This window comes from Saccoglossus kowalevskii, chromosome 8 (assembly GCF_978046115.1).
Source record: "Saccoglossus kowalevskii chromosome 8, keSacKowa6.1, whole genome shotgun sequence".
NCBI classification, from domain to species: Eukaryota; Metazoa; Hemichordata; class Enteropneusta; family Harrimaniidae; genus Saccoglossus; species Saccoglossus kowalevskii.
Window position 1 is genome coordinate 27635744 of NC_140648.1, and position 26862 is coordinate 27662605.

Sequence of the window (26862 nt, forward strand, 5' to 3'; positions counted from 1 at the left end):
CAACGGTGAGTCAAACTAACACGTTAGCGTACAATAAATGCCATTTTTGGTTTATGTGCACTTTTGGAGATGAGCTTCCGTGATAACAAATTTGGGTTGTCCGGAATGTCTGAATCTCTTATTGATATTCCATCACAATGGTGCTTGCATGCTTCAACCAAAGGTTTGCTGTGAATAATATAGAAGATGGTCCCATGATTTGAAAAACCTCTCTTGCGATATTGTAATTTGTCCGTATTTACAACCGCATTAGTAAATGAACCATGCATCAGTCTGTGTTTATTCTTAGAGTAGGTATTGCATCTGTGTCTGCCTTTTGTAAATGATTTTGTATATTTGGGACAGAGTTGCTATGTTCAGTCCGTTTAGTATATTTTGATTTATTGAATAACATTTTTGGAGTCATGTCTATGATATACAAATGATGAATTAACCTTTAACATGACGCCTTAGAGGTCACACATCCTGGTACTTTTTGTAACAGATGAAATAACTACCTATGAGATTCTCTCAATTATTAAGGAGTCACTGAAGTTGTAAAACCAATAAAATCCTGATAAATACCAGGGTGTGTGACCATTAGGGATCATACACCAGAAAGCCTGCACATCGTTTTAATTAATTGGCTCAACGCATGAAGTTCTTGTTGAGTGAGAGAATCAAAAGACTTGTATTTTCTTCTAAAGTAGTGTTCCATACTCGTAGCTTCCACTATTTGAATATCATGGTTACATAGGTCAGGGAAATAGTGGATGGGATGACGAGGTGGATGGAACACTATTTGATAGAATAAAAACCCAGTCTTGTGCCTCGCTTTATTTGAACAAGATAACTTCTGCCATTTTTGTCTAAGGTCTTGATTTGAAAACAACAATTACGATATATTGTTAGCTCCTCTGTTGAATCAGTCGAGCAGAGCTTATCATATTAGTAATTGTCCATCTTGTTTCTGCGTCTGCAGTAACTTTTTACTTTTTAAACTTCTTGAAAACTACAAGTCTGCTTGCTTTGATATTATGCATATACCCGGTAGGTATCTCAGGTTGGCTGATCTCAGATTTGTTCGTTTTGTGATACATCTCTAATTGAAATATGCATTGCTAACAGGGGAGTTATCTCAGCTGTGGGCCTGCTTGTTTTCAAACCTACTGGTACTGGCCTCCTTATCTCTGGACTTGGTGTCTGTGACCTGTGCATAATTTTGTCTCCACGACTTAAACTGTTAGCTACACCGTAGAATAGTGAAATTTCAGAGCAGCTGAATCATTGTGCAAAATAATATGACATGGATTACAGCATTCATCTTTAATTTTCTACATGTGATTTGGTTTTTAATAACACCAGCATGATCTTCATTTTGTTTATTGGCATGATAATTTATTGGCATAACATGGTCTGGATATGATATTTTCTTTTTAATGTACATATTGTGTACCTTGGGACAATATTCTATAACAAGAACGTAGTCAATTACCATGTCCATTCATGAATACATGATTCAACCTGCTACTACATTTCTGTTAATAATTTATTTATCAGCTCCCAGTTGAATATAATAACATGACTTAGATTAATATAAAATGTTTTGATTTCCCTCCAAATGACTATGAAATAAGAAGCTACTTAAAATACAATAATATTTTACTGGGTTTTAATTTTGTTATCTTTGCTGATAATGAAATTGGTGTGAACATGTGACATTATGACACATTTTATTGTTTTCAAGGGGAAAAGTTGTAAAATTAGAACCAGTGAAATACTGCTTATTTTACGTACTGAGGCAAAAAACTACCACCAAAGGCAGGTATACCAAGAGATTTTGCACAACATACACACACAAGCGTGAGTGGTAAAATAAAAATAGACCCTGTAACAAGCATACAGCGATTCTAGAAACATTGAGTGATGGAGCAAATTTGATCCAGTATTTTGACGTCGCAAGATTTATTCGAGTAGTTCTTGTTAGCAGCAATATTGATAGATGTGAAATCATCTCAATCGATATAATTAAAAACAAAAAATATAGTCCCAAATTAGTGTTGTACGTCCAATTGTGTTTTGAGGATCAACTACCGGTATACTTTTGGGTTCACAAGCAATTCAGTGCAGAAGGCAATGATTTTTTTGGCATCGCTTGCATAATTGTGAAAAGATAATAATCATTTTATGCTTCTCTTTTGAACTTTAAATTTTCAAGGGACGCAATATATCTTCATTGTTTTATGTTGACAGCAGGATTTACCTCTCTAATGTGTTATTCACATTCAGTGCCTGTTAATATATATGAAAAAACTTGGTATACGATGTATTTACCACAGCTTGCATAATTAAAAACTCAACCAATCAGAGTGATGTATTCAGGCAATTGAAATTCTGGTCTAATATAATGTTCATGTCTCCTAATCAAAGTTGATCAAGTTTTGCTCACTATCTTCCGGATATATATCAGTCTTGTTTCTGCTTTTGCAAGGAAATAAACCACTTTAATATCACGATTATAGAGGTGGGTGAGTGAAATAAGAAATAAAGAATTAAAAAAAATGTACAGGATGTGGACGAAGAGAAACAAAACTTGTAAACTTTGTCTGAAGTGGACATTAAACTCACAACTGTCCTATATAATGAGTATTTTAGGTAATGTTTTCAAATGCTTGTAGAATAGCATCAAGTAATTCAGACCATGATTCTCTCAATTCTTGTTAATATGAACTTACAGCAATGTTGAAATTGGGAAGTAAAACATATTCTATTCTAGGAAAAAAAACAGCCAAAATCTGTGTTAGTGCTAAATAATTAAAACTTTCACTAAATGTCACCTCAGCTTAGCTTAGCTCAGCTTAGCTGTCACTCTGGATGATTCAAATTTCAGTTTTCTTTTCATAATTATAATTGTTTATAATCTTGCATCTTTGTTGAATTTAAACTTGTAGAAGCCCATCCTGCAGACGAGAACGTTGTTAGACAATTGTGGTCCAAGGCACTGGTGTTGTTCCATTAAAGCCTGGCACAGATGTTGTGCTCTGAAAACATCATAGTCGTCACACCACAAAACACATGTAAAATGAATGTTTACACAAAATTGCAACACGCGATGTGTGACAACTGTGATGTTATATATATTCATGAGGGGAATATAGGTTGTAGTATTGTGATCTCCATTTATCTGCTAACACTGCCTATTTATGTTCTGATCAATTTTATGGTGTTAGGTGTAAAATATTGAGCGTGTGCGATTCAAACAAAAATAAAGACAATGTCTGGAAATTTAGTGTTGTCACATTACAAATGATTAAGAAGTGTCTGAGGATGACGATCAAAAGCTCAAGGAGGTAACATTTTTATCAAAATATTGAAACAAACAACATTATTTGTAAAACCAAAATAAATTCTTGAACTAAAAATAAAAACAGCACGGGAAAACATACAATTTGAGCAACATTCATATTATTTAGTCAATATTTGCATTTTGGATGAAAACATCATTGTACCTCACAGTGCTTGAACATTTAGGTTAAAATTCAATACTTTGTCAATATTACCGATCTAAATCACTCAATAGTATTGTTATTAAACCTATCTGTCTAGTAAATTATTTCTGTTTTTGTATTAATAAATAAATAAGAAATGCATGATAGAACAGTGTTTTGCTCATGATTGTATTTTCAGTTGCTCTGTTGCGGATCTGATTTGCAGAAACAACTTAAATTTACAGTTGCATGTATAAACAAATAAAATATATAAATGTGGGATAAATTAGCACGTACTTAAGAGTTCTATAAATAGTCAAATTATTATAAAGTTAAGGGGGCCTGCACCAATCTATAAATGTTACACATATTAAATGAAGTGCCTTGTAAACAGCAGGTACCAACTGTTATAAATAATTTATTCCAGTGTTATGTTCGAAAATTGTAAAATGTTCCGATTAAAAGATTGCAGATTGATCGCTTGGTGTGTCTATGTGTGTGTGTGGGAGTCTGTTTAATCCATTATATTGACATTTCTTCTGTAATTTAAATGTCGAACAATGTTCTGAGATGGAAAGAAAATTACATTTTGTTATTAGTAACCTAGCATTAGGTTATCAATTAAACCATGGGATGTTTGCTATGTGGTGGTTTAATTATCCAGTTTGTGGTTTGAGAAATCCATTTTAAATAAACCTGACCAGGATTCAAGGGTGTGTTTGTTCAAATAATAGATCAATACTGTATGTTTGAGTGTTACATGCAATGAAATGGGTCTGATGCTCGCCAACTTACTGACTGACTGACTGACTGACTGACTGACTGACTGAGTGCTGTTATTAGGCAGTAAGGTGACCTTTTTAAAGAAAAAAGGTGCTTCACATAATGTTCATAAGAGTAGAACAGTTTCATTTTTTTCTGGTAAATTTCATATTTGTCTTCATGTTTGTCTTCTGCGGACTGAATGTGATCCTCACAAGGATAATCCATTCTTTATCATAACAGTTCTCAAATTTCTGACATTTGGCTAGGAACAATTGTATAATGGTTTCCTGTTCTTTGTGAATTTTAACTGCAGAGCATTATTGGTATCACTCTTCTGGAGTCAAAATGACCCCTGAAAGGCCAGGAAGAGGATTTTTGTCTCTCTGTGACGTTTAGGATCACAGATTAAAACAGTTATGTCTCTTGATTGCCCATCCTTAAGTTTCTTGTATATTTATTTCATCATGAAAAAAATTTCAAGAATTGCAACTGGAGTGAGGATTAGATTAATTTCAATTGTGTCTAATTCTGTGCTGCTTAAATAAGATCTTGGAATTTACTGTTCTCCGTTGGTAATTGGTATGGTGCCTGATTTGCTTAATAATACTTTGTGGGACAATGAAAACATATCAATGGATTCTATTGCTTCATGAATTGGTATTACAGACGCCAAGCATGGTAAAAACACCATGCTTTAAATGGCTTAGGGAGAGCACTGTTAAAAAAAAATAGTTGGAAGGAAACCATGTGTGTTGTTGGTTGGCATTCTGACCTATGTCCACCCAGTTCATCCAGAATTTTATTCAGTGTAGTGTATAAGCCACAGTTTTTATCCCTGTTTTGCTTAAGTAATGGATCTACATTAAAGTGCTGCAGTCGGCATGCAGCGCATGTTCGAGTTTTGTGTAAACAAACGATGTATTTTACATGTGTTCCATATAGAACAGAACATGGTGCGATGGATAGATAAATGCAGACAGAAATATCGATGTGGTGTAAAATATTCGGAAATATCGACTCAGCTTTCATTTAAATTCAGATATGGTACTGTAGAATACTTTATTTTCGCTGGAATTAATTTTCGCTGAAAAGGATTTTTGGGCGTTTTGTATGGAATTTATTTTCACTGATTTTTGATGAGTTTAATGTGAAATATTGGAAAAAAAGTATATTCGCTGGATTTTATTTTCACGAAATCATTCCTTCAGCGAAAATAAATTCCAAGCGAAAATAAAGTATTCTACAGTATTTGCTCTATTAGTGCATTTCCAACTAGACGTTTATATAAACCCCAAATTGCATTCGGTGTGCACACAAAATCATTAAAGTAGAACTTGTTTTCACCAGAGAAACAATTTTGTATTTTATGAAAGCACATGTTCTACTGATAGAGCAAATATGGTATGTACTTGTGATTGGCTGACAAGCTCAATATTGTCCACAACCATACTGTGATTGCATGCCTTCAACTGTACATGTATGAATGTGATGTTGTGTCTAACTAAGTCCATTAATTTTAATATGCTTAACAACACCCTTGCTGGATTTGTCAATTGGAATCTTTTTGAATTTATAAGGTTATAAATTTATAAAATGTTTATTTCGTCTATACCTTTTATAGTTGTGCACTGTATCTGCTAGAGAATATAAACAAAATTGTCATAAAAATAAAACTGCAACATTAAAGACATGCAAGAAGTGTATTCATTATTTCAAACAGGTGCCTGTGAACCATGGTCGAATTCTGGAGGTTGAAAACCACCAGTTTAAAAGGATCATCATCGCTGAAACCTAATCTTGCAGTAATTTATTGATTTGAATTTATAATTGCAAACAAGTGACTCCTTTCTCACCTTCTCAATGGGCATGTGAAAACACTATAACAAAACACTTTTTTCTGTGACTTTGGTATTCGTTTTAGGCAAATTAATTGTGTATAAACATTAATGATGTCCACAATTCCACAGTTCAATTTATGGATTAGGGTTGGCGTCTTCTGCACATTGAATGAATGTACAAGTGTTTCACTATATAAGAAATCTCGCTTTGATGGTCCGTTGTCATAGAAACACATATCCATTGTCATGGCACATATCTCACCAGTGAAAGGAAATAACATATTATTTTTCTTAAACTAATTACAATGCCTTATTCATAACAGGTGTCTATAAACAAGATTTATCTGTTTTGATAAAGAATTTAATAATAATTTTGTTTACAGCCAGCGTATGCACAGCATGAGCCAGATGTCTGACATCTGCATTTGCAAAATGTTCTCATTGTTTGAACTACTTTTCTGAGCTGCCACGTATTTTTGCGGCTAATTGTTCAAATGAGATTGAGATTATATTTTCATGTGTAGATTGAAATCATTTTTTCGCTATGCTATGCTAATAGTTTTCGTAGGAATGCCAGATGTTCTCTGTTTCCTTGTGTTGTCTAATCCAAAACCAAAAATCCAAATTAGGTTTAGCTTCTTCAAAAGTACTTCATAATGTTCATAATAATTTGTTAAAGTTCACAAAAAACGAGAGGTACTGAAATCAAATTAATTTCCTCCAGATTAATTTCACCATTCCGATTTTTCAGGATATTCACCTGGTTAGTCCCCGTTCGGACGAAGTCCGAAAACGGGGACTTATAATTCGGTCTCCGTCCGTTCATGCGTTCGTCCGTCCGTCTGTCCGTCCGTCCGGAGTCATATCTCAGAATCCCTTGGACCGATTCCGTTCATTCTTTGCATGTGCCTAGTAATTTATGTGGGACATATGCACATGCAGTGGTTTAGTGATTCGATTCAAAATGGCAGACTGGCAGCCATCTTGTTTTTTGAAAATGCTGTATTTTGGACATGCTTTGTTAGTTTTCATTCAAACTTGGTACATAGATTATACAAGTTAGGATACATGTCCATGATGATTTATTTCACAATTAGATCAAAGATGGCCGACTGGCAGCCATCTTGTTTTTTGAAAATGTCGTATTTTGGACATGCTTTGTCAGTTTTCATTCAAAGTTAGTACATAGATCATACATGTTAGGATACATGTCCCCGACCGTCCGTGAGTTCCTGAGTCTGTCCGTTTGACCGTCTGACCGTGTGTCAGTCTATCCAACGTCATATTTCAGAATCCTGTGGACTGATTCCATTCTTTGCATGTGCCTAGTACTTTATGTGGGACATATGAACATGCAGTGGTTTAGCGATTCAATTCAAAATGGCCGACTGGCAGCCATCTTGTTTTTTGAAAATGTTGTATTTTGGACATGCTTTGTCAGTTGTCATTCAAACTTGGTACATAGATTATACATGTTAGGATACATGTCCATGACGATTTATTTCGCAATTGGATCAAAGATGGTCGACTGGCAAGCATCTTGTTTTTGTTTTTTTATGCAGTATCATGGACAGCTCTGTCAGTTTTCATTCAAATTTGGCACATACATGTACTTTATACATGTTAGGATGCATGTCCATGACAATTTGTTTCAAAATCTGGTTAAGGATGGCCGATTGACAGCCACAATTTATGTACCATTTTCATTCGTATTTGGCACATACATCATACATATCAGTGTGTTTCATAATCAGATCAAAAATGGCTGAATAGCGGCTGTTTTTATTTTGGCCATATTACTATGACACGAAACACTTGTTTTGATGTCAATAAACAATCTGTTGTATACGCCACTTTCACAGTTTCAAGGACACGCTCGCTACAACCCCTGCGCTTTAATAGGACGAGCACCAAGAGAACTTAACAGGGACTGTGTCATTTTCAATGACTTGTTTTATCACAGATTGTCAAATTTTTTTCTGAATGCTGTTTTTTTCAGCATTGAAGCTGGTACATTAAACCATAAACCTGTATAGAGGGATTATTCCCTTCAGACAGGAAAATATATACAAATACAAAATATGTATACAAAATATGTGCTCTGAAACTGAAATATGTGTCAATTCCTGCTATTAATTATCTAAAATATTGCTCATAAATTCAATGATATATTTTTTGAAGGCAAATATTATTATTTTAAGGATGCCCCTAATTGTGTTGATAAACGTATACCATATTTGTTCTATTAGAAACGCATCTTAAGTACATACACGTATAAATACTCGTATTAAAATATGACTTGTTGTGACCATAGACATTCTTCTGGCATTTATGTTAACACGTACACTACCAATAGAGCAAATACAGTAACCCTATTCTGTCAACAGGTTTACCGGGACTATCATAACTGCTGCACAGTGACTGATGAATCATTATTTAAAATCAAAGCTTTAATGTCGCATAATTACAATCCTGAAGATTAAAAGCTTTTTATCTTTCTTGTCATTTTAGATTTATCCTATGTCATTATTTTATCCCAGGAAATAGATTTATTTGAAAATTTATCTGAGGGAGAAATATCCCAGGCTGAAAACAATAATATTGCTGATATGAAAAATAAAATAAGACGATCATTAGTGAATTTTGAGCTTTGTAGTAATCCTGCTGGTAAATTATATATTTTAGTCTATGTAATGGATAACAATTAAGAGCGTTTGTAACATATTTAGGGGTTTCTAGAAATATATTCTATGTCCCTGGATGTTGAGTGCTGTCACTCAACTAACCTGTTAACTAGGATTTTGCTCATTCAGTGATAACACTAGAATTATCAGCTGGTGCAGGGCAAGGTTGGTCACCTATACACGATAAACTGAACAGTATTTTGAAGGGATTATGTGTTTTTTTTTCACTGAATTAGGTCATACCTTGTTTACTCAGACAACACGTAATATCAATAAAACGATTTGTCTGATCTCGCTTGTTCATGCGCAAAATATCTCCCTCACGTTTATGTGCTGGTTGTTTTAATACAGCCAGCAAGCAGTGGTTAATAGATTCTGTTCTTGGACCACTAGATTCTTTTATGTGACTACTAATCTCAAAATTACGCTCATCTTTAAAACCCATCTAAATTTGTACATGTACAGGTACATTTGTACATCTAAATTTGTCCAAAAAAACTTTTTGGCTAAAGCTATAAATTTCAGATGTAAAATCATTTCATATGCAAAATAAACAAAGACAACAAGTTGTGGAACCCTGAATCCTACAATATATTTATGAAACGAGTAATAATTTTCATTTGATCTGACAACAGTGTGAAATCTACAATCTGCCAAGCAATATTTTCAACATTGTGATTCCTTCATTTTATTTCAAACTGATAGTTACTCACAATTCTCTGGGTGCGACACAATTGTCATTTGTCTGTGGTTCAGTACATTATGTAATTATTGATGAGCTCAATATTATTCCACCAATCAGCATCAAGGTCAAAATGAGAGCTTAGTTTTCATGAAAACAAATTTGTCTCCATATTTATTAAAAACAGCCATCTTGGAAAACAAGCAGCTATTCACAGCCATCTTGAAATAATGTAAATTTATGTGTATGCACACCCCCCCCCCCATTAAATTCTGTGATATGTAAAACATCATTGAACTTCGCTTTCACTTTTTAGCTCCGCTGTCAACTTTGTCGAACGGAGCTTATCATATGAGTGATTGTCCGTCGTCCGTGTCAGTGTTTTACTTTTTCGACTTCTTCTTGAAAACTACAAGCCTGAATGCTTTGATACTTGGTGTGTATGTACCTGGGGTAGACCTATCTTAGATTTGTTAATTTCATGATGATATCTTCAATTCTCTAATTTTGATGAATAATGTTGTCATTTGTGGTAAAAAGTGATATTTTCGACTTCTTGTTAAAAACAGCAAGTCCAATTGCTTTGATATTGCATATATAGATACTACATGTGGACCTCTCTCAGATTTTTTCATTTCATGATGATATCTTCAATTCTTTACTTTTGGTGAATATTTTTGTCATTTTTGGTAAAAAGTGATATTTTTGACTTCTTGTTAAAAACGACAAGTCCAATTACTTTGATATTACATATATAGCTACTACATGTGAACCACTCTCAAATTTGTTCATTTCATGATATCTTCAATTCTCTAATTTTGATGAATATTTTTGTCATTTTTGGTAAAAAGTGATATTTTCTTCTTGTTAATAACCACAATCATTTATGGTGAAAAATGATATTTTTGTATTTTGAATATTGTTCATTTTCTAATGATATCTTCTGTTCTTTAATTGAAATGTGCATTGCTAACAGCACAGCTATCTCAGCCGAGAGGCTGCTTGTTGAAATATCTTGTTTAATTATTTTTATTGAATTTTTAGCCGAGAAGTCGTTGGGTACAGCAAGACTATCTCCTTTTTTGTCATAAAATGTTTAGAGAAAGAGAAAAAGAACAAATAGGAGGCTCAGCAAAGAGCCAAATGTACATTGTTGCTTCATCACCCACTGTTCCAAATGAACATTGACTAAGGTGGTGTAATAAGATTATGGCCATTAATTTACAATCATTATAAAATCAGGTAGATAAAATATGTAAATAAGCTAGCTTTGATTGAACTTCACAATACTGATGCTGTTTATGATGAAAACAAACAAACCATAATTGATCAAAACAAATTTTACCCCTGGCAATCCCGGTAGAAGTGTGAGACAACCCACACCATTGCTTAGCAGTTAGAGATGTATAGTCCATGTTTCATACATGGTTTGTAATATAAGTTAGATATGGTAATTCCTGGATCGATCCAGAGCAATCTATGCAGGTTTTCTGTATTGACATGGCTATAACAATATAAATGCTGTGTCAGAACAACATTACAAGCATGGTGTTGCGCAATGTTACTATGACCTAAGTTAGATATATCAGGAAGCGATGTTACAGCAATCATACTCAAATTAGAATAGTTCGTCTGACAGTTGTGTCAAAGAGTGAAATATTGACCCTAAAAATATTGACCCTATTTGTTGTATCACACTGACAGTACAATAAATTATGTATATTTGACTTCAAAATACATGTAAGTAGAGAAATGGACCAGTGATTGTTGAAAGACGTTTCATGAACCCTTTTAATTCTTCACTGACAAGGCATGGGGTCAGGATTGTGTGCCTATCACTATTGTTATTAAAATTGTACAAAAATGTATATTTCCCTAAGTTTGTGGGCTTTAGTTTGGAGCATTTTTCAATAACTACAAAAAAAGAAGTTGACATGATTTTTTTTTGCACTAAAACCCTCCTATTCTAAAATTTCTGAGTGTGGCTGAGTCAGTAACATGTGAAATTCGCTAAAATTTTAATGCATTTTGACAACACTTTCACAGGATTTCCCTACAACTTAGTTACTGTACTGTAAATGATGAAAGTGTTCAAACTCCTCATAGGCCAGGTTACAGAAAAAGAAATTTTTAGTATATTTGCACTTCTATTAGAGAAGATTCTTCTGAGATCAAATTTAGCATGTATATGTGTATATTCAATTTGAATTATTGCTTTCAGTATTGTTGGTACTAGTATGACAATGAGAGTTGTGAAACAAAAATAAATCGGTACAACTGTAACATTTGTACTTAATATACCAGGGTAATATTTATTTATATATTGGTTTCTCAGTTATGTTTCATGAACTAATACTACAAACAAAATACAGTAAGCGATTTTCAAACTGAAATATAAAAATGTATTTTATCTGCTTATATTGCCACATTTTGAAACCTCACTCAGTTCCATAATCTGCAATACCCAGAACAAGTAAGCATAGACTTGGGCGTCACTGTTTCTACAGTACACATTAGTCTCTCAATCATGCTCTATTTGGTTTGTCTTTTTTTTTTCTGAATAAATAATGGTATTTAATAACACATGCTGCATCATTCATTACTAAATCAGTTGTATATGTTGTATCATGTCTTTGTGGTAGTGTGCGTCAGACTATGTTATTAAATCACTGAATCTCGCGTTTATGCATATTCAATGGATTCATATTCCCCTATCATACAGAGGGGTGTTAATATACGGTGTAAAATAAGTAATATTTCGATATACATGTAAATGTAATCATGGTTCACATGTACTTCTATGCACTTCTAATGGCGAAATCAGGGTAATCAGTTAAATCTCTATTGTATACATTAATCTAACTTCTGAATTCTACCTGTCCATCTATTTTAATTACCCTTTTATGCTCTGATGAATAAGACTTCTATTATAGATGACGTATATTTTCTAACATGAAAAAGACGGTGCTAATATTTTCACAGCATCAGTAGGTATCATATAATCAAAATAATATATATTTTTTTTTTCCTTGAAAGCTGATATAAATTTGTGAAAATGAAATTCAGTAAAATTACTTAATCTAAATTGATTTTTATGACAAGTATGTAAAAATAAATGTCAACCCAGTTGATGATATACAGCGACGATCAATGTGACCAGTTTAAATTATGAATATGTACTTTATTAATTCCTGGTCACATGATATTTTTATTTGAAAAACATCAATAGCAGCACACAGTGTTTAGACTGTATTCTTTACGGTGATAATAAATATTATATTATTTATCTTTTCTAAACTATGCTTTTCTTGTTATTTAATTACAGTGCTGCCAATTCATGTCCGTCTAGTCCACGTGGTGGCACCGGTCACCGCCGCAATGTCGCTTCTGAACTCCAAGCAGCAGCGTATGCAGCTGCAGCAGTGGCTGCTGAAGATAAAGAAAGCCACTCATCAAGTAACGAGAGTCCTAAAGATGATTCCAAACCACCTTATTCATATGCTCAGCTCATAGTCCAGGCAATTATATCGGCGCAAGATAAACAATTAACACTTAGTGGAATTTATTGTCATATTATGAAAAATTATCCCTATTATAGGTCAGCTGACAAAGGCTGGCAGGTAAGTCTCTGTTCATGATTTGCTTTTAATAAAGGTATACTGACTTGAATAATATTTTGTGAAAAAAAACTACAAAATTTCCAACTGAAACATTTGTATTTCTAAATTGGGCTTTCCTGACAATTGCGCATATAGGACACTTACATGTATGCAATAGCAAATTTTTGGAATTGTCCTTTCCAAGAAGAGAAATTATCATGTGCAAAACATTTGGGCATTTCAAGTAGAAGGTGTTATTAAAATGTTGCGACACCAAAGTCCTGGTGCATTTGGCATGTGTTAAAATAAACTACCGGTAGTTTTTGATTTCTAGTTTTGATGCCACAATGATTATGAAATACTTAATCCAGTCCACTAATGCATGTCTAAATATTGTTTCTTCTATAGAATTCAATTCGCCACAACTTGTCACTTAATCGTTACTTTATCAAAGTGCCTCGTTCACAAGAAGAACCTGGTAAAGGGTCATTTTGGCGGTTAGATCCAGCATCCGAAGCCAAGTTAACAGAGCAAGCATTTAGAAGGCGGAGACAGCGAGGAGTACCATGTTTTAGTAGAACACCATTTGGGGGCATTTCATCAAGGTAGGTGTGATCTTATTTTCCAACTGTATTTAGCTGCATAGTTGTTCAGTGCTAGTGTTTTCTAAAGTTTTCAGATGTCAGTAAAACCAGTTTGAAATGTCAGTAAAATGAAATAAAGATAACATAATAAATGCACTGAACTTTGCTAACCCCTTTGCTTCCTTTCGCCAATTACCAATGGGGAACTGATTGGTAGATTAAATTACAACAAAGTATCTCACTTTAGTCATCACTGACAGATATCAAATCTCAGAGTAATCTGAGAAAATTATCGCCATTTAAAAGAATCATTTCAGCTAAACATAAGAAATGATGAGTGGCACTGTTCTCACCAGGTGTAATTGTTCTATCAGTTTTTATCTACATGAAACTAGAGACATAAATCAATGTTGTGTTTTCCTTGTATAGTTTATTTTATGTTTGAATTTTGTTACCGGTATAACTTCTTACATTTTTATGAGACAATTTGTCTCATGAGAGTAAAAAACCTGGAGGAAAATGTCTAATGTCTGGTGAGAACACGGAGTAGGATATTTTTATTTATTTGAATTTGAAAAATATTCTGATCTTCCTTTGTTATGTTAAGTGACTTTTTTAGCTCCGTTGTCGACTTTGTCGAGCGGAGCTTATCATATGAGTGATTGTCCGTCGGCCGTCGTCCGTGTCAGTGTTTTACTTTTTCGACTTCTTCTTGAAAACTACAAGCCTCAATGCTTTGATACTTGGTGTGTATGTACCTGGGGTAGACCTCTCTTAGATTTGTTCATTTTGTGATGATATCTTCAATTCTCTAATTTTGGTGAATATTTTTGGAATTTTTGGTAAAAAGTGATATTTTTGACTTCTTGTTAAAAACCGCAAGACCCGTTGCTTTGATATTACATATATAGATGCTACATGTGGACGTTTCTCAGATTTGTTCATTTCGTGATGATATCTTCAATTCTCTAATTTTGGTGAATATTTTTGGCAAAAAGTGATATTTTCGACTTCTTGTTAAAAACTAAAAGTCTAATTGCTTTGATATTACTTATATAGGTACTACATGTGGACCTTTCTAAGATTTGTTCATTTTGTGATGATATCGTAAATTCCCTAATTTTGGTGAATATTTTTGTCATTTTTGGTAAAAAGTTGATATTTTCGACTTCTTGTTAAAAACCGCAAGTCCAATTGATGATATCTTCAATTCTCTAATTTTGGTGAATATTTTTTGTCATTTTTGGCAAAAAGTGATATTTATCCGATTGCTTCGATATACATGTGGAACTCTCTCAGATTTGTTCATTTCGTGATGATATCTTCAATTATCTAATTTTAATGAATATTTACCATTTTTGCTATACATACTATACATATTGTTCATTTTCTAATGATATCTTCAGTTCTTTAATTGTAATGTGCCTTGCTAACAGCGGAGCTATCTCAGCCGAGAGGCTGCTTGTTTACACTTAGCAAAAGCCTACAGGCTGTGGTATATAATATCTTCTGTGAATCAGGAAGTAAGGTAACAAGATTGGGGAGGCAAATACGACTTACTTCCTAAAATAACATTCATGATATTTGTGAATGTATTGTATGTATTCTCAGACTGTTTGTCAAGAAAAGACCATGTATGTCAAGTACTGATGGTTATTTTTAATATTTCTAACATTACTAAATTGATTTATTCTTTCAGGTCAGCACCAGCTTCACCCACACACAGTAGTCAGTATCACCACATGGGGACATTTACTCCAGATAACTTATCACGAGAAGGCTCACCAGTACCATCTGGTAGTGATGCAGAGCATCAAGCTGAGCAACTTCAGTTACAACAACAGCAGCAGCAGCAGCAACAGCAACAGCAGCAGCAACCACAACAAAATGTTGCTGTTATGCAGTCAACACAGATGGTGCAAGCTCCTAGAATACTAAACCAATTACAAGAAGTAAGAATGTTTTCCATTGCAATGAGGCAACATCCATGCAATTCATTTTGCCACTTAAAGTACTTTCTATATAGTCACTATTTTGATGTCAACTGAGCCCCTGTGATAACAGCCAACAGAGTATGTGCTACTTCTCTTTTGTGTTCAACTCCAGATATCATTTCAACTCTGTAAATTCTAATTGCCTGTGGCTTAGTGAAGCAATATCTAGTCAATTTGCACATTAGGCTCCCCCCCTCGAAAAAATATTGTTTCTTGCCCCAGGAAAAATTGATGAATTGTTTACACCGCCAACATTTTGATTGGTTAATAATTGACTTGACCTTATCAGGTCAAAGAACACAAGTTTCAGGTCAACTTGTGTATGGGAGTAACATGGCAGATATTGTATCGCATTGAGCATTCTCTTATGATGAAACTAAGTATAATTTTACTTTTAAGTGACGTTACATCATTGTCTGTCCCTGTGGATTGGCAAAACATCTCCTGAAACTAGAAAACAAACATTTCCATATTCTATCGTATGTGGCGCACTTCACTTGTACGCAAAATTTCCCTGTGTCCCTATGTTACTGTCATTGTCTGTCCCTGTGTTTTCTGCCATCTTTGATTAATTGTTGATTTTGGTTGGCAAAACATCCCCTGAAACCAGAAAACAAACATTTCCATATTCTAACGTATGTGGTGCACTTCACTTGTACACGAAATTTCAATGAGATATGATTTTAATCAGATTTACCCCATCACTTTATACACAACTGTTGCTCAATCCTGTTGGTGTTAAGGCTCACTGTTAGCCATGTATGCCCTCTTACCATCATTTCTCAATGTTTTATGTTACAGGTGAAATTCACACCTATGTCACCGCCTCCGCCAGTTAGTAATGCAGGTGTTCCAATCACTGTCACCATGGCAACACATCAACTACCAACAGTTATTAGTCAGCCAAAAAATTATATGGTCAGTAAAGCAATGGCCATGCCGGCCAGTAATGGTGTGATCGGATTAGATTCTTCTAATGGAATTAAAAGAGAAGACATTAATGAAGGTATTTAATAAATGTTTATTGTTCATTATAATTTGAAGGCAGTAGGGGATATCCTGCCTTCAGACGAGATCCAATGTAGAGCAAGTTTAGAACATTCTGAATCACATGACAAATGATCTTTTCCTGTCATTTCTGACACCACCGTTATATAGCACAAGATTCTTCAAGGGTGGATTCTATGGCAAATCTCATTTTTGATTTATATTAATGATGTATAGTAACTCTACCAATTCTTCTCACTTTCCGTTCTCGGCAGATGATGTTAACCTTTTTAAATTCATTCAAAACAATAAACTCTCTCAGGGACTTATAATTACCGGTACTTTTGAAAAAAAAAAAAAAATTACATGATAATTAAAACCACTGATCAGTCACTACCGGGAGCAGCCTGGATAATATAATAACGAGTCATCGAAGAGGGCGTATGTGCCTCTAATTACCTTTGTTTCTTTGTTAACCAGAATATAACATGGAAAGCAACTCTACTGGTACTTCAACTCGTATATCTCTCACAGAAAAAAATAGTACGCCCCATCACTTTCTCTGTGACTCGTATTTCCATGCTGCTCCTCTGTTCCAAAAACTAAGAATACTAGACATTTTTTCACTCGGCAAATTTCAAACCTGTTTATTTGTCTTTTATCTTAGTTATAACTATTTTATATATAATGTAAATAACTATTTAGACCAATTGTCTCAAAGTTATCCAAACCGCTTAGCCCGTAGCTTGAATTATTATACTCTAAAACTGAATCTTACACCCAACCAACACAGTCTAAAATACTCAGCAACAAAACAATGCAATTCATTGCCTGATGCATTATAAGTAGCATTTGTTATTTCTATTTTTTATTTACTGTCACACGCAACGTAATATTACCGTAATTGGTATAGTACAGGTGTGATGGTTCAAATACCAAAATGGCAACAGTAACATAAAGACTTCCCTGGCGGCGATGATAACATACGAACACGGACCCAACAGATGAGGTTTCAACTGGTACTGGTATTATTATACTCTGCAAACATCAAGTACAATAACGCGGTAAAACTCCACTACTCCAATGACTAGATACTTAAACTCCAATAAAATTCGACGAGATCTCCGATCTGATCTCAGTGCTGAACAACTCCCCTGTATATACCCACACTGTCTATAAATAGACCATTACATCAGCATACATAATGAGTCTGGAACTTACTACACATTTCTAGAATGTTCCATTACCTTCTATTGCCTATTCAACCAGTTTCTAAAAAAAATCTAGAATATTCCACCCAAGACACAGTACGGTTCTAGAACATTCTCAGTGACACGAAAGTGGTAAATAAGTCGTATGCGACATATACACCATTTACCATACTCGACCGCATTAGCACCCATGCCCGGTCAAGCGCCCACACCCCAATTTTGCACAATTTTTATATTTTGGGTCACATTTGGCAAAGCGCCCACCCCTTCAAAATGCCACTAATTTAAGTTTGCTTAACAAATATTGGTAATCTTTTTTTATATGATACTTAGGGAACTGATCATTACCACCAAGCCGGTTTCCTGTGAGTCTCCTGCGGCATGCGTTTCTTTACCGTACCGGCCGTTGCTTTACCGTACCGGCCGCTGCTTTACCGTACCGGCCGCTGCTTTACCGTACCGGCCGCTGCTTTACCGTACCCGAAGGTCATTAGCCGTACCGGCAAGGCCGTTACCGTACTGGCAGGAGGCAATTCACACTTCTGACAAGTTAATTTATGCATTGATTTTCCGGTTTACCGGTAAAATGCCGACCTGTTTAAATTTCAGTTTTATGCACAGGATCGCCTGAGAAAGCAAAACTGTAGAATTAATTTGAGTAGAATTTGTTTAGTTTGTAGTTATAGTCTGTTTATAAATCATTTTGTTCATGTTTGCTATGCAGTAGCTTTCGAGGTCAAATACACCACCAGGTCAATTTGTTGCGTCTTTTTATTTGTCAGAGATTAAACTTTACCATTATTATTGCATAATATTTACATTCAAGTTGCGCGTGATAATGCTACACATGATTTTTTTGAGACCATGGAGCTCCCAGTACGTCCATGTGAACTGTTGGATACGACTACAGACGGAACTGCGTCTTTATTTTATACGATATTTTTATTTTTTTTAAATTGGGATCAGTGCTCCCAAATCAACTGAGCCGACAAAGTGGGTTACAAAAATAACAGTTCCATGAAAGTGGCTATATTTGTGTATGATGAATCCTGAGTCGGTAGTTTTGGCATGTAACCTAATGGTTTTGGTTATTGTTAAAAATGCACAGTGCAGACGTAATTTTGTTTTCATTTTTTCACTTTATCTGGCGCCAGTGCACGTGTGTTGGATGTTTTTTTATTCAGTGATTGGGCTAAATATTTGACGACGTTGCCAACGTATTCAACATACGAAAATAGCATGTGTGTGTGCGTTTGCGTGAATGATAGATGCAGACGAAATTTCTCGTCGCAACGCGTTTTATTAGTTTATTTCCAACGCGAGTGGTCGGCGCCTTTGATTGCGTTTAGTTTGTTCTTTCATTCGCAAAATCCATCGCTGGCACCGTTTATTTTGTTATGTCTCGCAACTGAATGTCCAAGCTGACTTTGTATTGGCTGTAATTATATTTTTTTTGTAAAACAAAAAGTCCCGACCTTTCCAGTCTAAATCGTATTCTGCCCCAAACCAAACAGCCCTTTTCAGGGCCAATCACATGTTCCAAAAAGAGATATACCGGCACACTTGCACACTCTGTTTTGTTATAATAAAGTTACATTGGGGATTGTTGGAGGAGGTGTGTAAATATCGGGTAAATATGTTTGGACAATTCCATAAGCAAACTCACAAAATGAGGTCGAAAAGCAATAGAAAAATGTTGACCTAGAGCAAGGTCAAATTCCGTTTTACGCACTTGAATTTTATCTGGACTACGTGCACGCGTTGCGCGTGTTATTGTCAACAAAGTATCAAAACAGATTTTCGAACGCCCAAGCCCGAATTTAAATACATGTGAGCTCGGCCAAGCGAGTCACGCTGACACATTATGCAAGTATCATCGAATTCATGCGACAGGTTGAGACGTTTTATTCAACGTCGTGGGTAAGCTACGATGTAGGACTGTCGTTTTATAGCGTTACAGGCGATCATGAATATGTGAATAACACACATATATTGAAAAAAAACATGAAATTTCAGAAAGACTTTTTTATTTAATTTATTTATTTGTATTTCGACGGTTGTCCGACTTTCTTTCCACTGTGTGAGCTACTGACAAATATAAACAAATAATTAACCCATCGAGTCCTCTAGTCGACTGGGACGTAACACTCTGTTGTACAAGTCATGTCCTTTTCAAATTATTCACTTTCAATGGGTGGGTGAAAAAAAAATTCTTATTGTTTGCAAAATGCCCAATTAATTCATGCATGACTCACGGTTACCGGCAGGGCGCCGATCAGTTACCGGGGCTTTGTTTACCATGCATTCATTAATCGAAGGTGATAAATAGTCGGTATTGGTCCTATCAGTACGGTAATTGTCCGGCCGGTACGGTAACGCAACGGTCGGTACGGTAAAGCAACGGTCGGTACGGTAAAGCAACGGTCGGTACGGTAAAGCAACGGTCGGTACGGTAAAGCAACGACCGGTACGGTAAAGCAACGACCGGTACGGTAAACCGAGTCAAACTCACCGGAAACCGGCTGGGTGGTAATGATCAGTTCCCTTAGTGGATATCGGCTACCATGAATTTGTTGTGAATGCATAGACCACGGTAACCCTGCGTAAACTTCGCTTTGACAATGACCTGTTAATAAAAGTAAAATGCAGTAAATATTTCATGCCATATTCAGTTCACCTATCAAGGATCGCTAGTTACCATTTTTTTCGCCAAAATCAATTTCAACAGATTGTATTTCAACATCGATAATTCATTTCCGCATTGCGTTACCAGAAAATCTTAGGGAATTTCCGAAGAATTGCATCAATACAACATAGCATTCTGATTGGTTAATAAAAGACTTGACCCATTAGGTCAAAGGTTGTTGTTGCTGGTTAAATCATGCAAATACATCATGGCGAAAAGTGCTTTTCATCAAGCATACGATCCAACACATTCGTCAGTGGTGATAATGATGAAGATTTTGACTTTGACAGTGTTCTAACAGACTCTTATTAATTTTTTAATCTCAAAAAGTCGAGTGGTACATAATTAATATTGTAATATGACGGCCGAACTAATTTCGTAATTTTATTTTGCTTCAAAGACATAATATTTCCTCAAACTGTCACATAATAAATTAAAATTTTCATTTCCGAAGGGATTGCTCTGGTAAGCGCCCACCCGTAAAAAAATCGTGATTTTTCTGAGTTGAGGACCCTGGGCGCTAACTCGGTCGAGTACGGTATATATTTAATGTTGTTTCCTTTTTTAGTGAAATCAATTTTATCCATCAAGTGTGGTTATTTCACGTCGTTTTTCTGACTTGTCTGGACTCCTGAGCTAAGAAATGTTTTAGGTAAAGAAGAATATCTGTAGCAGTAATCTCAGAATGATGTTCATTCACAGAATGAATATCAATCAATTTTGATCCATGGGAAAATATCATGGCAATACAGTGACAGATGTATATTAACTTTTTTTTTCAAATTTTAGAAAAATATGTGATGCAGCCACCAGTGATAAAACCAATCCAATCATTCAGCCACCCACACCTGATGTCAGTTGAAAGCAAAGTGAATCCTCAGTCTTTAGCCGTGACGTACACAACTCAGACTCAACAACCTGTAATGAGCAGTACAGCTGGTCTCAACGTTTTAGCAACCTCTGCAGCGAGTTCGCCATTAATACCCGCAAAACGGCCGTTAAATGGTAGCCATGTTTCGGATGAACGAGAGGACGTGAAACGACCAAAGTTTGAAAACCCAGACAACTGGAACAGTGCTGCAGAGGGAAAATGAACTTATATTACGCTTTAAACTCAGGGTTATGCTGCCATCATTTTTTTTTGTTTTTCTCCATCATTTGATTAATCTAGCAGTCCAGGTTTGAATTGTCAATAGGCTTGTATTACCTTTTTCGCTTATTGATAAACAAAAGTGTACCAGTCAGGTTGCAAATTATGTATAAGTTATTCAGTCGCGTGGTAGTTGAGTGAACAGAACAACTTCTAAAATTGGTGACAGCATCCTGTTTGGTCAACCATGGATAATTTCAATGAATCTGGTATGAGGCGAGTTTCAGTTGGTGCACTGTGCTTTGCGGGACTCCGTTTTAGCATCAGCGGTCCGATATTTTGCCAATCTGTGGCGTGTTTTCGTAGAATGAATGAATTAATTATGAATTTCTAATGGGACCATCTATTTGCTGTGTGTTGGTTGATGATTACATTTTAATAACTAATACTAGAACATCATATTTGAATAATATATAAAGGACGATGATTTAACCATGACATTTAATAAACTGGACTTAGCTTTGGCATATTGATATTAAAGGTGAGCACCTTAAATGATTCGTTACTCAATTCTAGCAAGAATTTGCCGATGATACCATGATGTGATTGATTGCACAACCAGGAAGGTGCGAAAGCTGCTGCCTTCAATTGGGTGGACTATTTTTTTATGGCATCTTAGCTTTTAAGCATGTGTTTGCGTTGTCAGATTGTAAGATCATAGATATCTTGCTCTCACTCATGATATTAATTCAATTGCCGAAGCTCAAGCATGGTAATGAAAAAGCAATACATGTTCCTATATGTATCTGTTAATAAGTAGTTAGACGGATTGATCCATTTGATTGAAGATAATTTTGTTTACTTTCCACACTTTGTAGCTTTATAAAAGCTAATGCAGCTAATTATACAATCATTTTTTTGATTGGCTGCTGAACAGCTGTTTGTGTGATTTCACGGTGCGACAGCCAATGGGACACAGTGTTGTAAAAAGTACTTTTCTCACAACCCTGACATTTTAAAAGTGCTTAACAAGTTTGTACCGTGTTCTCGACTTTATTATACCTTGAAAAAAAAGTTAAAGTAATTACACTTTAAAATAAAGAAAACTTGAGAGCAAAATTTGGTTTTAAGATGTAACTTAAGAGAAGGGCATTGCTCGCATTTTTGGAAGCCATCACTAGTTGTGGAAATGAACTATTTTAGTAGTATGATGCATTCGTTAATAGTGATAAATTCACAGAGATTTTGACCTATCTAGACATTGATCAGTAGTTTTCAGTTCAGTGAAAGCAATCCATATATATATATATACACACGCCAACCTGAAATGGTGTAACCCTCACCAGAAAGAGTACTATGTGTATTTCAATTCTCGTTTAAAAATAATTCATGATGTATCTGCAAAAAAATGAAAGTAAAATAAAAAAAAAATACTAGAATTGTCTTTTTATATATTTTCTGGGTATTCAATTATAACAAATGTGTCCCCAAAGTTACTGCTGTGGTTCATCCATTGTCAACAGAATAATAAAAAAAAATGTAACAGGCAGAGTATATATTTCAACAAAATGTTACGATAATTAAATCTACTAATAATAGCTGGCTTTGGTTGCCATAGTAATCAGTACATTTTAGTTACATGATCATTTTCATAGTGTAGTCGGTGGATTTATTATTCTGAAAGCTCTTGCTTTTTTTTTTTTTATAAAAAAAAAAGGTTTTGTATATTTGCCTTTGTCTGAGACTTGATTATTATTCTGTACAAGCTCACATGTAATTCATGGTGTTAGTCTGTCTTATATATTTACTGTGTGTAACAAAATCTGACTTACAAATGCCTGCGATAACTGATAAGGAAATAGCCAATATAAATTGCACAGATTGTCTTTCATTACAAATATATAGGGTTTATGTAATTCTTTATTACGCAGAGTTTAAGATCTGTGGTTGTCACCCACATAGGCCCATGCCATCAGTGTTCATATATATTTTTTTTTAATCCTGCTTTCCGTTGACAATCCTGAGAATTGCATTTTTAAAATTACTAAACTATTGATTACGTTCCTGGTAATAGCTAGATATTATACAGTATTTTACCGGTGTACAATTAGACTTTGAAATTTATTTTTATGTGTGATCTTGTACGTATTGTGGAATCTTTATGACATTTTGAAATATGTGTGGATTTATTTTATTCAATGTTTCAACCTCTCCTACCTATGCCCTCCTGTATAATGGTTTCACTCGGTTGTCTCCAAGATGACAGAAAGCGAGTTGTACCGTTATCGAGGCTTGTAGGGAGTTATGATTTAGCCTCAGAACAATTATTCAGATTTGAATTTAAAAGTACATAAAGTCAATGTACTTGTTTAAAACACCAATTTTGTGGTGATTTTTATATTAATTTTTTTTTCTGGTCAAATTATTTGCTGCAAAATCTGTTGGTTATTGTAGGTATATTGCCAAATTCCACTTGCTTAACTTTAAAAGCCAATGTCAACCTGCATAATATTAGGCACATTTTTTTCAAAATTGTAGAAGACCTGTAGCGAATAGGAAAATTTGATCCTAATTTAACTTAAAGAAAAATGCATTAAAATTGGCTGTGAAATATGGCTTTCAACGAGTTGACAGAAAACCATACTATTCAACTCCAGATTTAATACAGTAAAGCTGCTTGCAAGAGTGTGCCTCATTGGCTACCCAACACCCAAGAGTTAGACCAATCAAAGACCAGATTATTTTGTTGAAGTATCAAATTCTGCCTTGTATATATGCTTGGACTCAAATGCATCAGTGTGGCATTAGATGTCCATTATGCACTTTAAAACATAATTTAACTCAACAACAGAAATTGTACCACAGTTGTAGTGTTGTTTTATGTGGGTCCCATGCAACTGTATACAATGCATGTAACATGCAGGATTACAGTTTTTTTTTCTACCCTTATCTGGTCAAGTCAATGTAAAAGTTTGATGGTTTGAAGAAAGTGACCACATACAGCTGTCTCAAAAGTGTGTGTGCAAAATAATATTGTATTAATCTATTGTAACTTGATAATTATTGAATTGATAGAAAAAACAAATGCATTTTGTCAATGCAATAAGCGTATTCGTAGTTTGTTCAAGGAATGAGGTAGGAGGGGGTCGGGCACTTTGTGTTGTGCAAAGTATGCTATGTATTAAACCGTTCATTTTACTTAGAATTTGTTTGGGCTTTGGCTTCACCGCATCTCAGATATTTCAGCTGACAAAGTTCGTTGTTTTTCTTGAGATGTGTTGCATTGTGCCCGTCCCATTTGCTATCAATTTGAATGTACATCGTGTCGTGGGTGTGCTAATTATGACGTAATAAAATTTGAATTTTTAAGAAATTCTTTGGATTGTGTAAACTATCTCAGCTGAATATACACATGAACTTGACTCTCAACAGATATGATTTCTCGGCTTTTAAAAAACCAATGTTCCACGAGTACTGCATTGAGCAGCAGTACCTACTATTTCTATTCCTTGTTCATCATTGCTATTTCTGTATTCAGCTACGACGCATATTTTGTTGGTTCTAAATCTTTGGTACAAATGTGATTACTCAAAGCTACATTGTGACTGATTGGCTATTCAACCCCAATACCTAACAGTTGGACCAATCAGAGAACAGCTTGTTTGACAGGTCTTTTCAACGTATCAATTTTTTCCTTGTATATATGCTTGGACTAGACTGCCCCTGAGATGCATGCAAAATGAATGGATTCCAATGATGCAGCTGTACATAAAGAAAATAACAATCTCGCAGAGTTGCTGTAGTCTACGTTCACTACTGCAGCTCAAGATATTTACCACCCCTCACTTTTTATGAGTACTTTTGTTACAGCACATATAAATATATATATACATTGAACATCATAATATTGTTTCACACTCTCTTCCTGAATTCGACAGAAGTCTGTCATTTGCAAATGCAGAGAAACTATTAGCAAAAAGGTAGATCTGTTGATGTCCAACTTTAGTGTTGACATAACGTCCAAGATGTGCTTATAGGTGCTGGCTATATTTTACAAGTCTATATTTTATGTTTTTCTGAGAGCATGGGACTGATAATTCAATGATTGTATTTCACTCTAGTTGTTGTAAATGACAAATTGTATGTTGTAATTTTAGTGTATTTTAATTTTCACCATGCCTATATCGAATTAATACTGCATATGTTTACAAGTGTCCCTCTGCTGATGTTGTAGGCCAGTCTTTGTACATTATTGATGAATCAGTAAACCAGTCGTGACATCTTATTTTAAGCTAGTCTTGTCTTTTGTCGCTAATATATTTGTACTGTCAACATTGCATCGTATCATATTTGATATGGGTCCTGTGGTACTCATACAAATGAATAAAGTTGGTTTTGATGTGTGCAATGTGAAGCTGGCTTATGGTATTGAGGTGGAGGAAACAAAAAGCTCGTCTGAACATTTCTTTGCACTTAAAGTTGTTTGCATTAACTTGATCAGGCTGTTGTAGCCTTGCATTTCGGGGGGTGTACACTGTATTCCCTCTTTGCTTGTTTCTGTTGTTGCATCTTAGTGTGGTTTGCTGATGAACACTAATCCATGAACCATAGTGTGATTAGCCCAATCCTTCATAAGGATAATCAGACAAAAGCAAGATTCTTACAAAGGTCTTCAGGTCAACTAAGAACTTGTATTCGTTAAAAATAAAGAGGTCCATTCAAGGTACAAGATATGTAGTATCAAAGCAATGGGTTTTAAAAAAAGTAGTTTATAGCAGAAGTTTAATGTAACAGGGCAATTCCTCAGTCATCAATGACTGCTGAAAAAGATAAATTTTCAATTAAATGCGATTTGTAATGAATCATATTATTGTACTTCGAAGAGATGTGTAGGATCTTTGAGAGTTAGTGGATAAATAGATCCTGAATTCACAAACCATCCAACCATACACCTTTCCTATGATTCACTTCCTCTCATGACAATGGGTGAGGTGAACACTAATCAAAGTTTCAATATCATTTTGATCTGTAGTAGTCTATCTTTGAAAATCATGTTTTTTTGCAAGATTTTATTATACATGTATTTCAGATAACTATTGACAGTTGTAGATTTAAACGGCATTGCCTTTTCTTCACAGTAGCACCTTGTCACTAGAGAGTATGATTCATAGAAAATTTAGAGTGTATTTGAGATAAAATGTGATGACTGTAGAGCTCGGAGTAGTTTTCAGTGGCAACACAAATCTTCAGTGACACTTAGTTTCTTGGTAACTTG

The 26862-nt window shown here is 34.8% G+C and overlaps 1 protein-coding gene across 1 annotated transcript in view; it reads left to right on the top strand.

The window, feature by feature from the left end:
- LOC100328988 (fork-head box K transcription factor) overlaps positions 1–25872 on the top strand; it is a 64301-nt gene extending 38429 nt beyond the window's left edge. The window contains exons 3-7 of the mRNA XM_002741988.4: positions 12762–13056; positions 13444–13640; positions 15319–15571; positions 16415–16619; positions 21287–25872. Of these exons, the coding sequence (XP_002742034.1) occupies positions 12762–13056; positions 13444–13640; positions 15319–15571; positions 16415–16619; positions 21287–21591 (1255 nt within the window). The 3' untranslated portion in view covers positions 21592–25872. The remainder of the gene's footprint in view (positions 1–12761; positions 13057–13443; positions 13641–15318; positions 15572–16414; positions 16620–21286) is intronic.
- The last annotated feature ends 990 nt before the right edge of the window (positions 25873–26862 follow it).